At 38.7% G+C, this 15657-nt stretch overlaps 1 protein-coding gene across 1 annotated transcript; it reads right to left on the minus strand.

The window, feature by feature from the left end:
- Positions 1–464: 464 nt before the first annotated feature.
- Positions 465–10917, minus strand: TLR4 (toll like receptor 4; the record flags this gene model as incomplete). Its single annotated transcript, XM_080709420.1, has 3 exons — positions 465–2727; positions 5648–5814; positions 10825–10917. The coding sequence occupies 3 exons, from the start codon at positions 10915–10917 to the stop codon at positions 465–467; spliced, it is 2523 nt and encodes an 840-aa protein (XP_080565546.1).
- Between the last annotated feature and the right edge of the window lie 4740 nt (positions 10918–15657).

Here is a 15657-nt window from a genome sequence, read left to right on the forward strand (position 1 = left end):
CTCTCTTGGGCATTTAGTAGAATTTAAATCATATTCAACAGAAAAGAGAGAAGTGAGAAAAGCTCCAGTTCAGTTGAAACTATCCACACTCTTTTAAGAAAGCTCAAACATTACAAGTGATATGATTTATATTCAAAAGGATCAGAAGAAAAACAGTGCCTTTTAGGCTTCATTAGGATGAGTTTTTTAGTGTTCATTCAATTGGATGAGGTAAGAGTTGAACTGACGTCCTCGATCATAAATCTGGCTGAGTTGGTAAACATACACATCCGGAAGTTTCTGAAGTTTAGTACAATATTTATTCTCACTACTCTATAAATTCCATGAGATTAGCAGTCCAGTGTATTCCTTGCACTGAATCACTTGTCCATAGATTAACAGCCAGCCTGCCGTAGCATTTGGTACATGTGACGCAAACAATCAATCCAACTGGGCAAGAAGTAGCTCTGGAGTTTCCTTCCCCCTCAGGTAGAAGTTGTTGCTTCTTGCTGATAATTTTCTGAATCTGCTTTTCCTTTTGTACTCCATGATTTTCCATCCATCAGGGCTTTTCTGAGTCGTCTCCAGAAGATGTGCCGTCCAAGGACACTGTCCTCCCACTCCAGGTAAGTATTCCTGCTGAGAAGACGATACAACTCCACCTGCTGCCGGAGCAGAGACTTCTCCAACTTCTGCAGGACAACAAAAATGATACCTGCATGGCTGCTCAGAAACTGCCAGGTCTGAGCAATCTCATATTCAAAGATACACCAGCGGCTCTGGAGAAAGTGCCGAGACACTACCACAATAACCTTCCGGCTTTTGTGGAAACCTTCCTGAATGATGTTGGCCGCAATAGCCACACCAGGAATAAAGTCTCTGTAGTGAAGGCAGAGCTGAAAGGGGGGGACTCCTTCCTCTAAATTCTTTACCAACTCATCCCTCACCCAGTCCTCATCTTGACTGGAGTAGATTACAAAGGCATCATAGGTATTTTCACCTTTACCATATTTTTTGCAGCCAGCAAGAAGCATCAGATGAAAATAGAACTTATAGACCAGAATTACTGTGACAAATATCACAATCACACTGATCACTGACATGCTAATGATGGTCTTGCTCATTTGACAGGTAGCATTTCTGAAACGTATCACCAACATGCCCTGCATATCTGAAGGTGTTGCACATACCATTTTTTCAACTTCCACCAAGAGCCCTCTCTGGTCCTTGACCCACTGCAGAAAATGCTGGTGGTCGCAAGTACAGGCAAACTCATTCTGAGTAAGATTTAAGGTGACATTTCTTGGGAGATTCTGTAGTTCCTGCTCTTTGAAAGCCACTATGCGATTAAAACTACAATCAAGAACCAGGAGGGAGGAGAGAGGCTTATAAGAAAGGGCATCTAACAAAACTAGGTTGTTATAGCTCATATTTAAGAACTGAAGTCTGGAGAGTGATTCAAATACTCCCTGGCCCACCATTTCCAGTTGACACTCAGAAAGGTCAAGGAAGGTCAAGTTTTTCGTATCTGTGAAGATATTTGGAAGGCAGTTATCCTTGAAAGAATTACCAGCCATTTTTAAGACCTCAAGACTGACCAAGCCTATAAAGATGCCATTGAAAGCAACATGGGTGTTAGTATAGGAAATGTCAAGGTAAAGGAGGTTGCTGAGTGGCAAGAATACTGGAAATTCACTGGTCTGTTTCAAAGTGGAATGGCGAAAATCCAGATGTTCTAGTTGTTTGAAATTCATGAAGTTTGAAGTCATTTTAATGACACCATTGAAGCTCAGATCTAAATATTTGAGTCTGGATGTCTCAAAATTACGAAAAGAACAGCAATCCATGAGACTCAAGCTGTTTCTACTGAGATCTAGAAAATCGAGGTTTGGCAATTCAAAATTTTCATAACTGTTCACACCTTTGTTGGCAGTGAATCTAAGCTTTTTGAGAGAAGGGGGCATCAATTTTGGAAATTGTTCAAAACTACACTTGATTAGCTCTAAAGATTGCCATTTAAAGCCTTTAAAATAGTCTTTTATCTCTTTCAAATTCAGATTCACCAGAGACATGGTAGAAACATTTGCTAAACAATTAAAGAAGTCAGCAATTTCTCCATTAAAGGACTCTAGATATGCCAGCCGGAATTCTTCAATGGTCAAACTGCACAGTCCCTCCAGGGAAGATTTGTCAATATTTAGTACCTTCCTTTCATTTTTAAATTCTCCCAGAACCAACCGATAGACTTCTAAACCAGCCAGACCTTGAATACAAGTTTGCATTACATTTGTATTGTTAAAATTACTTCTCAACGTCAGTTCATGGAGCCTAATTTCCTTAAAGGAACCAAACTGGATAAAATTAATTGGGTTCAGAGACAGGTCTAAACTGAGTTTGAGTAGGGGCATTTTATGTAGAACCTGCAAGTCATTCTGATAAATATTTTGAATCTTGTTATTGGAAAGGTCCAAGTGCTCGAGGTTAGGTAAATGTGAAAAATATTCAGGTAACTTGAAAGAATAAATAAGATTGTGAGCCACGTTAAGTTCCTTCAAGGTGCTGAGATGTCCAATAGGAAAGTTTTCTAGAGAGACCAGTTGTATCTCCACAGCTACTAACTTCTGCAGACTTGATAGTCCATAAAAGGCTCCTGGAGCTAAACTCTGGATAGGGTTTCCTGTCAATATCAAGGTAGAAAGATGGTGTAGGCCCAGATATGCATCATCTTCAATTGTCTTGATATCACACCTGTAGGGAAAGGAGATATTGAATATAAAATATTTCTGATGAATAAAATTTAAAGATAAAATAATAATCTCAGTCATCCAGGTCTTCATACATATGTGGTGTGCCATATAATTGTGCATATGCAAAAAAAAGTAGGGCAGATGGTGACAATATGGCAAATAAGAAGCTCTGCAGATTCAGTATAATCTTATTCAATGCAATGATAAACCCTTTTTTTTTATCTCACTAGGCAGAAATGTTAAGCAGAGACAACAAAGCCATCAAAAGAAAATCAATTAAAGATCAATCACTAGGGCCCAGGAAGACAGTGTGGTTGACAGAAGATGTAATAGCCTTATATAATGTTTAGCCATTTTCTTTCTTTTTTTTTTTTTTGAGAAGCAAAAAGGACTAGGGAATTTATTCAAGAGCAATAAGAAGAGGGAGTTTAAGAAAGCTACATACATAGTTGTTTAGCCATTTTCTGATACTCATAATTGTGATTATACATCTGAATAGTAGAGAAGGTATGGGTAGTTCTTAGCTGTTACACATGATAAATAATTGGTGAATGTCAATATCAAAGATATTAATAATTATGCTTAAGTGTCATGGTACCTTTCATGTTTGTGAAAAGTTCTGCTTATATAACAGCTAGATGTTTGAAATGTTGTTATTATTGCAACTGAAATATGAATATTAGGCAATAGGAATGAGTTTTGTGGAAGAGGAATGTGTTCTACAGGCATAGGAATGAGTTTTGTGGAAGAGGAAAGTGTTCTATGAGCATATAAATCAAGGGATCTGACCTAGACTAGGGGGGTCAAGGCAGGCTTCTCTCAGAGCACTTGAGTTGAAATTTGAATGATGAGTAAGTAGGAAGTAATGGGGAAAAAAGGTGAACTTCACAGCAGATCCCCCAGCCTAGGGTTGTCAGGTGCCATATTATATGGAACAAACATTAGAAACAGCATCTCTGGCTAAAGAGAATAGAGTGAATAGGAAGAATGTGTGATGGGGTTGTGGAGAAAGAAGTGTCTAGATAAGTCAGAGATTTATAAGTCAGATAAAGGGTGTTGAATTTTATCCTAAGAAAAATAAAAAGCATCCTACATACAATGTTCATTGAGATGTCTCAGAGCTAAGGCTTTTAAGCAACAAATAAGTATTGAGTTTATGATCAATTCTGTTACCATTTCAGGTGTGTGTCAGTTACAGTTTACAAATGAGAACTTTCCTAATTTGATTTGAGTGACACTTACAGTCTCTCCTATCTGTCTTATGCCCTTTAGGAAGCGCATATATAATTAGAAAAACATTTTTTGTCAAATCTTTTATCACTTGATGGTAACTGGATAAAAGATTACGTTTATGATAGAAAGAACACTGGGATAAGGGGCAAGACAGCTGGATTTTGGAACTTCAGCTGCTTTGATTTACTACATAACATTGGGAATCCCTTTTTTCCTTCTGGGCTTTATTATCACTTTTCTAAATGAGACAGCTTAACTTGATTATTTCTCATGTTACTTCTTATAGTTACATGATTTCATAGCACATAATTGTATTTATATATTACTTTATACATCTGGCAAGATTAGAAGAGTCAGGCTGTGTCTCTAGGTTATTATACATGGTGTATCACTTTAGAGAATAGTGTTAAGATGAAGAGACTACTTTAGAACCAAGATATGTGAACTTGAATCTCTTGTCTGTTGAAACAAGCAATGTAAATGTAGATTAAGTCACACAAACTCTTTGGAAAAAATATATATACATATTGAAATAAAAACTTTTTAGTCTATCACATAGCATTCTTAGAAAAGCAGCTAAAATTTTATATATAAACATTTTATGAAAAGGCAAAGGGTTGTCTCTTTTGTTTTTGTCTGTCCTTGCAGTAAATCAGAATTTCCTGCAGACTAATCAGAAAGAAACCTGGCCTCTTTGTAAGCACATCTAAGTTTTATCTATGATATACACAATTCTTTGTCTATTAGTTGATAAGAGATGAATTATAAGGAACATTTTTTATGAGAAACTACTTTTTTTTTTTTTGGTGGTACTGGGGTTCCTGGAAACCCTTACTCCGGGCTACACTCCCAGACCTATTTTTTTTTTATATTTTTATTTAGAAACTTGGTCTCTTATGCCAGTGCTGCTGGCTTCCAACCTGCGTGATCCTCCTGTCTCCGCCTCCCAAGGGCAAGTATTACAAGTGTGCACCACCACGCCCGGTGTAGAAACTACTTTTTTAAGGAAGAACTTGGTAGGTCTAACTAATTTCAGTACTTGTCAAAATTCTCACTAGGAAAAACCAATATTTAAAATATAATGGGGCCCCATGTGGTGGCGCATGCTTGTAATCCTTGGGCTCGGAGGTGGAGACAGGAGGATTGCGCAGGTTGGAAGCCAGCTGCGCTGGCTTAAGGGACCCTGTTTCCAAACAAAAATATTTAAAAAATAGGTCTAGGAGTGTAGCCCGGAGGAAGAAGGGTTCCAGGAACCCCAGTACCACCAAAAAAAATTCTAATAATATGCTACAATGATAATATTTTGTTTTTAATGCATACTTTATTAAGTGTTCAATATACACAGAGTATGTTAATATTCAATTTATTTTTAATTCAATAGGATGCATCTCATCATTTCCATCTAATGGATATGAAAATGGAGAGCTGGGGAAAGGAAGTGATGTTCTTCAGGTGGCATGTCTATGAATGTTGAAAGAGGACTTAACTCAGGTCGTCTGCTCTATGACAATGTCTTTAAAAATATTCCATTTCTGTTTGTGATACTAATATATAATTTAAAATATAAAACCAAAATTAGTTCTCCATTTTTCTGCCAAAATATCTTCTCTAAAGAAGATTTTTATATAATTAATTAAAATAACTCCAAGCATCTCACCTTCTGCTGTACATAAAAGCACATTCTTTACCTGGATAAATCCAGCACCTGCAGTTCTGGGAAACCAGAGAAGCTTTGACTGCGTAAAGACTCCAGGAAGTTAAAACTCAGGTCCAGGTTCTTGGTTGAGGAGGGGATACTATTGGGGATGTTGGAGAGATTCTGCTCCATGCATTGGTAGGTGATGTTAGGGATGACCTGCAAGATTGTACAATAAACACAGTGTTTTACTGTATGTGCTCCAGCCATCCTCTCTTAGACCAGAGATGGAGGCCTCTGGCAAATGTACAGAAGACAACCAGCTTCCATTCATTCATTCGTCCATTCATCCACTCACTTCATACTTATAAAATATCTTGTATTGGAATAGGAATAAAAAGTACTTCCTACATGCTCAACAATCTGATTTCTAATAAACAATTATAGCTATAAGTGAGGAGCAGCAGAGTCACATGTTCAAGTGCTCTGAAGTCTGACACTCTAGGTTTCATACCAGCTCTATCATGTGATGTCAGAAAAAAAGATATTGTTGCAAGGTGTGGTGGCGCACGCTTGTAATCCCCGCGCTTGGGAGGCAGAGACAGGAGGATCGCGCAGGTTCGAAGCCAGCCGTGCTGGCTTAGGAGACCCTGTTTCCAAATAAAAATGTAAAAAGAAAAATAGGTCTGGGAGTGTAGCCCGGAGGTAGAAGGGCTTCCAGGAACCCCAGTACCACAAAAAAAAAAAAAAAAGAAAAAAAATATATTGTTTAAAACAAAGACAAAATCAAAGGATCCGGGTGTGGTGACACAGGCTTATAATCCCAGTACTTGGGAGGCTGAGATGGGAGGACCGTGGTTCATGGACAGTCGCATCTACTTAGTGAGGCCCTCTGCAACTTCGTAAGACCCTATTTTAAAATAAAGAATAAAAAATAGGGCCGTGGGTATAGCTCAGGTGTAGAATGTCCCTGGGTTTCATCCCTAGTATCTAAAAACAAACAAACAGAACTTTAGTGAACCTCACTTATCACATGTGAATACAGAATAAAATATATAGTATCATTCTAATTAATAATTTAATGTATACAGCTGTGAAGAGATTTTCAGTCAATATGTCCAGACCTCCTCTAGGTAAATTTTGACAATTGCAATCTCTTCCTTGACCCACTACCTCTTAGCAGAGCAGTGCAGAAATTAGGAGAAATCTTGAAGTGCATGGAGCCCAGTCGTGAAACCTATTAAGGAATGTCAAGTGCTTTATACTTTGATGGTTTCTGTGCTGGTTTCAACCCTACTTTCCTATATTATTTGTCAGCCTTCTCTCCTAACTGCCCATCTAATTTTGGAATCGTCAGTTCCTCCAACAAAATTCCTTGCTTAAGCCAGCTAGTTCTGGTGCTCTGTTTATAAAACTAATAGTACATGTTTAAAGGATTAAATGAGATAAGGTATTTAAAGAGCTTATCTCAAAGCCTACTGCAATGCAAGTGATCAATTAATGTAAACATTAATAATTAGTAGTTTTCAAATTTCCTGTCAGCATTGTGTGTATGTGTGTGCATGTGTGTGTGTGAGAGTGTGAGAGTGTAGATTGAATCCAGAGGCAATATACCTCTGAGCTATACTCTCAGAAAATTTTAAACTGTTTTTATTTATTTATTTATTTATTTATTTTTGGCAGTACTAGGGTTGGAACCCAGGGACATTCTACCTCAGAGCTATGCCCCAGCCCTATTTTTTATTCTTTATTTTGAAACAGGGTCTCACTGAGTTGCAAAGGGCCTCACTAAGTAGCTGAGGCTGTCCGCAAACCCTGATCCTCCTGTCTCAGCCTCCCACCATGCCTAGCTACCTTGGTTTATCTTTTTCTTTTTTTTTTTTTCTTTTTTCGTGGTACTGGGGTTCCTGAAAGCCCTTCTACCTCCAGGCTACACTCCCAGACCTCTTTTATGCTTTTTTATTTTTGGAAACAGCGTCTCTTAACCCAGCGCAGCTGGCTTTGAACCTCCAGGATCCTCCTGTCTCCACCTCCCAAGCATGGGGATTACAAGTGTGTGCCACCACGCCCAGCCCTTGGTTTATCTTTTTTCTTTTTTTTTTTTTTGGGGGGGGGGGTCTGGGGGTGGAACCCAAGGGCATTCGACCTCCGAGCTACACTTCCTGCCCTATTTTTTTAGTCTTTATTTTGAAACCGGGTCTCACTGAGTTGCAGAGGGCCTCACTAAGTAGCTGAGGCTGTCCATAAACTGTGATCCTCAGGTGTCAGCCTCCCAAATGCTGGGATTACAAGCGTGCGCCACCACGTCCAGCTTGATTTATCTTTTGAAGCAGGGTTTTTTTTAGGTTGTTGAAAGTCTCAATAAATTCCCAAGGTTGGTCCTGAACCTTTGATCCTTCTGTCTCAGTCTCCCAAGAACTTGGATAAAGGTTTATGCCATCATACTCAGCTCATATATTTTGTATGTTATACACTTTAACTTAGTCATTAGAGAAACCTCTTAAAGATGCGAAACAGAAGTTCAGAGATCTGGAGTAATAGGTGTAAAGTCAAAGAATTTGTAGATGAAAGTCCTCACGTTGATCACATGTGCACTTAAATTTTACCCAGCATAGGAGGCCTGAAAACAATACTGTCTAATTGAGGACAGTGCTAGGGACTCTTCCCCCAGTCTATTTTATTTTGCTTCACAGTTTGTATCACCACCAAACATGATCTTGCCTGTGTGATTGTTTCCTAAACGTTGTTCACTGTCTGTGCTGGACTGTAAGCTTGAACAGTTTTACTTAGCACTTTGTCTCGAGGACTCAGAATGGTACCTGGCATAAATGGTCAGTGCTCAACAAATATTTGTTGAATAAGTCATTGAAAGCCATTAAATAACTGATGGAATGAAGGTTTGCTTAAGCCCAAATGGTAGGCATTTTATGCTAAGCTCTGTGGGCAATGCAAAGACAAACATGATATGGCTCCAGACTTTAGTGAACTCACAGTTTAGAACAACAGCTAAAACAGGAGCAAAATTTGCACTGCCTACAGGAGCCATAAGACAGCCTTGGAAAACATGTGCTCTCGTTAAAGAAAGTAGAGATCAATCATGAATCTGGAGATGGAAGATGAGTAAGGTTTAGACACATGTATAAATAAAAAGAAGCATATTTTGTAGGGAGAGAAAAGCATGAGCAAAAAGGGTGGAAAACTAAATCAGACTTGATGTCCAGTGGCAGAGACAATGAAATGTGAGTCACGGGGAAGCCACAGCTGGAGCAGGATGGCTGGTAGCTTCTTACTCCAGCACAATTGTAAACTTGTACTCCAGCTTGATTGTAAACACAAGCTGAGGAGTAACTACATGATATTCATGGGAATATGGGGACAATTTCAAACCAGCAGAAATTCTACCTTCTTACAGATTCCATTCCACAGGGAAAGAGACAATGAACAAATAAGTAAAAATATATGTTGATATGCTCTAGATAAAAGGGGGAAATTCAAGAAAAAGGGAGAGGGATCTTCAGGGGGCAATCAAGATCATCCTGAGGAGACCTCTAAGCAGAGATCATAATAAACTGAGAGATTAAACCATGCCAGTGATAGAGAAGTCCTTTCCAATATGGCAAATGTGAGCCATTACATAGCTATCAAGGATGAGAAATATGGACAGTAAAAGTTGAGATGTGGCTGGGTGTGGTGGCGCATGCTTGTAACCTCTGCGTTTCAGAGGTGGAGACAAGAGGATAGTGCAGGTTCAAAGCCAGCCTCGCTGGCTTAAGAGACCCTGTTTCCAAATAAAATTATAAAAAATAGGTCTGGGAGTGTAGCCCGGAGATACAAGGGTTTCCAGGAATCCCAGTATCACCAAAAAAAGAAAAAAAAGTTGAGATGTGTGGAAAGTATAGAATGCATACTAAATTTCAAACACATAGTACCAAAGAAGGAATGTAAAACATCATCTTGGTTGAATATATAATAAATTTTGAAAAAAATATTTTGAATAGTCTATGTTAAATAAAATTATTTTGTAAAAATATACTCATTTGGGTTTTTCTTTTTTTACTGTGGCTATTGGACAATTTAGAACTACATATCTGGCTTGCATAATATTGACATTGGACACAACTGATCTAAGGGAAAGATCCCAGGTACAAAAAATGGTGCAAAAGTCCTGTGACGGAAAATTGTCCTGATGGCAATGGAGAGTTAGTATTTTTAAAGAGAGTAATTTGTTAGATCAGAACAACAACAAATACACAACGAATGAAAGTGCAGCATGAGTTAAAGAAAGGGGCATGTGAAATGAGACTATTTATTATCTAGGAATGGAGGCAAGGAGAACTGAGACCCAGCCCTTGGGAGGCACTGGGAGGTGGGCAGGGATAGGCAGGCTTTGAGGACTTTCAGAAAATGATGGATGAGGACAGGATACATTCTTGGGTGGCTGGGATCTTAACTCAGAGGGACCCTGATTTGACAAGCTATTTCAATTAACCGAATAGCAAGGAAGAAACAAGAAGGAAGAGGAAGAGAACTGTAGGCTAGAAAGTGGGAGAAAAGAGGATAGTTGGAAAAAGAATTTGTCTTTGTTGCATTAAAGTACCCCTTTTTCAGCTGGGTTTGGTGGTGCATGCCTGCTGTAATCTTAGTACTTGGGAGGCAGAGAATGAAGATTTACAGATTCGAGGACAGCCTCAGCAAGTAGTGAGAGTTTCATCAACCAGAAGTACCCTATTTCAAAATAAAAACAAAGTAGGGCAGGGGGTATAGTTTAGAGGTAGGATGTTCCTGAGTTCTATCCCCAGTACTACAAAAAGAGAGGCAAGAAAGGGGAGAGAGACAGAGGCAGAGACAGAATGACTGCTTTAAGTTGCGTATACAATCACCAGCAGAAAGGCAAGATGCTAACACAGCCCTCTTAAAACTCTCTAGAAGAGTATTATTCTATTTCTCATATACCAGAAACCAGTCTCAGAGGAGTTGAATAACTTCCTCAAAGTTGCACAGCCAGGGTGTCACAGGACAGTGAGTTTAAGCCAATCTTACTAACTTAATGCCCCTAAAAGCACACAACATCATTGGCTGCCCTGCTAACAGTAAGTTATTTTGTTCTTTTTAGCTCCTCTTTTTTTGCAAAATAAATTAACAAGAGCACACAGCAGGGAGTTCTGGGCAGGGAGCAGTTTTATAAGCAAGGGAAAGCACACAAAGGAGAAATTGACCCCAGCTACATACCTCCACACAGGGTTCCCAGTTTTCGGATCTCAGGCAGGAGAAGAATGCCATGACTGGGATTAGAATCCCAGCCAGGTGGGTGGGAGGCATCATCCTGGCATTTTCTGAGACCAGCAGCGACCCTGAGAAAACATGATGTGCTGTGACCACCGATGACTAAGGGCAGAGTCTCTGAGTCACTGGTCTCTTTTCTTCCTGATCGGTGCCCCAAGCAATGACTGTATTCAAAGCAGTGTTGAGGTAAGGGGTGAGAGGAAGCGAGAGTGGCAACCTTAGGTTCTAGACTTTTATTTTTCGAGTACTTGTTTTCCCTGTTGCTGGAGGGGAAGTTAAATGAAGAAAAAGAAGATGACTTGCAGACCAGTAATTGAAGGAACTGCAAGAGGAAGCTGGCTCTTATCCCAGGAAGTCAGCTGACCTCCGGGCTCGGTGAACTCAGGAAAATAACCAAGCAGTGTCCAAATAGTTGGCCTAACTAAAACTACAGCAGTTTTCTAAGTATGTTTTGGTAGTGGAAACTTACTGCTCACGCTAAGTTTGCTATGGTTGCCACAGTAAAGTACCACATATTCTTTGGTGGGATGAACTGCAGAGATTCGTTTTCTCACTATTCTGAAGGCCTCAAGTCTCAGATCAAGATAAAAGGAGGACTGTTTCTATTCTGGTTTCCTTTTCTTTAAAATACACTAGTACCATTGTGCTACATTTTAGTCACACTAGAAAGTCATATTTATGAAATCTATAAAATAAAGCTACATGATGTTAAATAAGTTGCATACACTACTGATTCAGTCAGCATTACAACAGCTATAATCTAAAAGACTGACCATAGCCAGGTGTGGTGGCACACCCTTGTAATACCCACACTTGGGAAACTGAGACAGGAGGATCATGCAGGTTTGAAGCCAGCCTCACTGGCTTAAGAGACTCCAAAAAATATAAAATAGGTCTGGGAGTGTAGCCCAGAGGTAGAAGAGTTCCATCCCCAGTACCACCAAAAAAAAAAAAAAAAGACTGACCATATAATTTAGAAAAAAAATTGTTTTTTAAGGCTTCAAATTTAGTCCATGTAAGGCCAGGGCCCTCACCTCTCAGGACATGGTGGCAGGAGTCAGAGAATGGGAGAGCACCTGGGCTGTGTGCCTCATTTCATGGAGGCTGGAAGCAAGAAAGCGTGCAGGAGAAGGAAGCATGGATATATCCCCAAGAACCTACCCACAGAGACCCACGTCCAGCTACACCCTACTGCCTTGGGTCACTACCTAGATAAATCCCTTAAAATGGTTTCATTCACTGATGGGGTTACAACCCTCAAGACTCAATTATATCAGTTTTAAATATTAACAAATAGGTTCTTTGGTGGATATTTTATATCTATGAAAATTATCAAGCCTTTATTTTCTGACCTCTAAAATGAAATATCATTATATTTATCTTGCACAATGAATTAACTTACGGAAAATGTCTAGTCCAGTACATGGCTTATCATTTCATTCCATACATAGTAGCTATGATGATTATTATATATGTGGGTAAATAGGGAAAATAATATTACAGAAAAATGGCCTTACATGGAATAAAACAAGCTGACATTGTTAAAGCATTTAGGACATTGTCTAGAAAGAAGCAAGTTCAATGTAATTTTCTGTGGAATAAAAACAGCTTAAATAGTGTGTTACTGGTGCCATGCCTTGACTAATTTCACCATGTCTCTTCTCAAGGACCTCAAATCCAACACATGTAGAAACAAGTTGCAGTGGAGCACAGCACAGTGAACTACAGGCTCTTGCAGATCCCTTCAACATGCCTATGGAATATACATATGCCCCATCCCTCTGTACTTCATTATGATGCAAGATTACATTGCACCAATAAAGAGCATTTAAAAAAATGTTTTATAAAAAATTAAGCTAAAAGGAGTCCTCTTATAGCAATTTTACCCTGAGGCTAATGGAAATCACTTATGCAAAGATGTTAGAGCAGTGCCTAGCACAGAGTAGGTGCTCAATAAAATTTGGTTTCCTTAAAAGTTAAGGATGTTTCACCTCCGCATTGTCATCTGAGATGGAATCTCTTTGATTTTACACCTCTGTTTCATCATTTCTCACACTAAACATACATTGATTGTATTTTCTTATTAGTTTTTGTGCAGATGGTTTTCTAACTATGGTTGCATTACATCCTCATACACTCATCATAAATTGAAAAATATAGTGTGTTGAAAATAGAAGTAGTAAAACCAACCTACGAAACATCAAAGGACAACAACCAGACTAATAGAGAGTGTCAATTCTAGGTCCCTTCCCTTGTGACTGCATAGCTGAATTAGAGCTCAAGTTTCTAGCCTGCTGTCCAGTAGTGCAAGAAAGTATCCTCTTCCAATATCACCAACCTGTGAAAAGGTAAAATTCCAAAGTTCAAATAAAATTTGTAGAGTTTATATAGCTCTACATCATTGTAAAGTCAAAAAAAAATCCTAAAGTGAGACATTGCAAGTTAAGGACAGTCTTCATTCTTGATGTTCTGCTCTTAGATTTTTCTTGACTGGGGAAAGACTGTACCTCCTAGGGTAAATAGGCATCTCTTGCAGATAATAATGAACTCACATTGGAGCACACCTTCTATATGCAAATTTATCAATCCAGAGCCCACTATAGCCCAGCTCTATCTGGCTCCTATACCCAAGGAGACAACAATGTTCTCTCCTTATCAACGTGGTGGGGGGTACCAGAGAACTAGAGACAGACCTTATGCTACAGAGCACGCTAAAATATTTCCGACTAGATAATCTTCACCCTGCTTACTCTGTCTTGCCTTGTGTTTTCCGCATAAACTAAAAGAAAGGCTTGAGTCCATGACTTCCCCTTGCCCCTCTTGCTACCTGACTGACCCTGGTACTTCCATATGTGGCCATTCATTTTGTAGAATGCCCTAGTTCATTTTTTTAATTTTTTATTGGTGTATTTTAGTCATACATCTCAATGAGATACAAGATGGTGGAGACATACATTACCCAATTCCCACCCCATTCCTTCCTCCTCCCTCCTTCTCATGCTTGGCTTAGTGATTGACTTTGATATGTTTGTTAAAGTACATCATGTGCATTAGAGGATTTCCCTCTTTCCTGCTCCCATCCCCTCAGGTTGCTCCTTTATAGAACCTCCTTTTCCCTCTAGAGTTCCTCCTATAACCTATTTCTTCCTAGCGTTTGCATATTAGGAAGAGCATTGATTTCTTACTTTTTGTGACTGACTAATCTTACTTAGCATAGTGTCCTCCAGTTCCATCCATTTTCCTGTTACTTCTAAAAACTTTGAGTACAACTACTTTTGAAATGGTAATCATATCCTAATCTATTGACTTCACCAACTATGAGAGAGAGAGAGAGAGAGAGAGAGAGAGAGAGAGAGAGAGAGAGAGAATGGAGAGAAGTCTGCCAAGTCCTAGTCCTAGAAATTGAAAATATAAAATAATTCTAAAATGCTAGTCCTAGTTTTTATTGATATCACCATTGAAATATATCATTGGCCTTGACTAGTGCAATATTCTTTTTATGGGCCCCCCAGAGCTCAGATTCACATCTTCTAGAATCTTAATATTTCCAATCCACCTTTCATTCTGCAGTCAAAGCTGTCTTCCTAAAAGACAAATAAGAATACTTCATGCCATGTTAATAAAGGTATAAGGCTATCTACTCTTTGTATCTTAGACCTTCTGGCCTGACCCCCAAACACACACACACACACACACACACACACACACACACACACACACACACACTCTACAATCTAAGAGGGAGAAAGAAGTGCCTGTGTTACTTTAGGTAAGGTATAATTAGATCCCATGACTAGGATATAATGAGTAAATAAATACAGTAATATAAGTTTGTAATAAGAATATACTCTTTTTGAGCATTGCAAAGGAAACTCTTTGATGATCAAAATGAGGCACAAGAGAAAAGGTCCAAGAACATCCTCTAGACTATGACTCATGAGACACTAAGGCATGTGTCTTAAACTCTTCCTGGAAAACTTCCCTTTCTGCTGCCTGGTGAATTCTGGTGGAGATTATTTCTTTTCGTGAGAAGTTAATTAGATTAATACACTATGCTATACTCATCTTAATGAAAGATATCTTGGTCCTCTATGTCTCTTTTAGAAGGCAAATCATGTGTCAAATATAAAAGAGAAACTAAGCCTTTTGGCTATCACATCTTATTTATTTATCATGATAGATTTCCACTGCAGTATTACAATAGGGTCAGATAGTAGTGATTAGCTACCATCATGGGCCCATACTTTTTTATTATGTTAGAGTAATAATTATCCCCTGAAAACAGATACATGTTAAGTCACTTGATTTTCCACACAGTTCATCTCAGGACTCATAATCATTCAGTTGATAGAAGAATTTCTTTTCTTTTCTTTTCTTTTTCTTTTTTTTTTTTTTTTTTTTTTTTTTTTTTTTTTTTTTGGTGGTACGGGAGTTCCTGAAAACCCTTCAACCTTTGGGCTACCCTCCTAGACCTATTTTATATTTTTATCTGGAAACAGGGTCTCTTAAGCCAGTGCAGCTTGCTTCGAACCTGCGTGATCCTCCTGTCTCTGCCTCCCAAGCGCGGGGATTACAAGCATGCGCCACCACACCCGGCAAAGAATTTCATTTTTACCAGAGAGCATGAAAAAAGTAGTTGATACTGTTTGGCAAGTATCATATATTCATATTAATCAATAAGTGAAAACAGATATAGCTAATTCCTATACCTCTAAACTTCAGTGAATGGCACCATTAAAGTTAATTTGTTGTTCATGAAATGTTCAATGAGGATACTGT

This window comes from Muscardinus avellanarius, assembly GCF_963383645.1.
Source record: "Muscardinus avellanarius genome assembly, chromosome: 13".
Classification (NCBI taxonomy): domain Eukaryota; kingdom Metazoa; phylum Chordata; class Mammalia; order Rodentia; family Gliridae; genus Muscardinus; species Muscardinus avellanarius.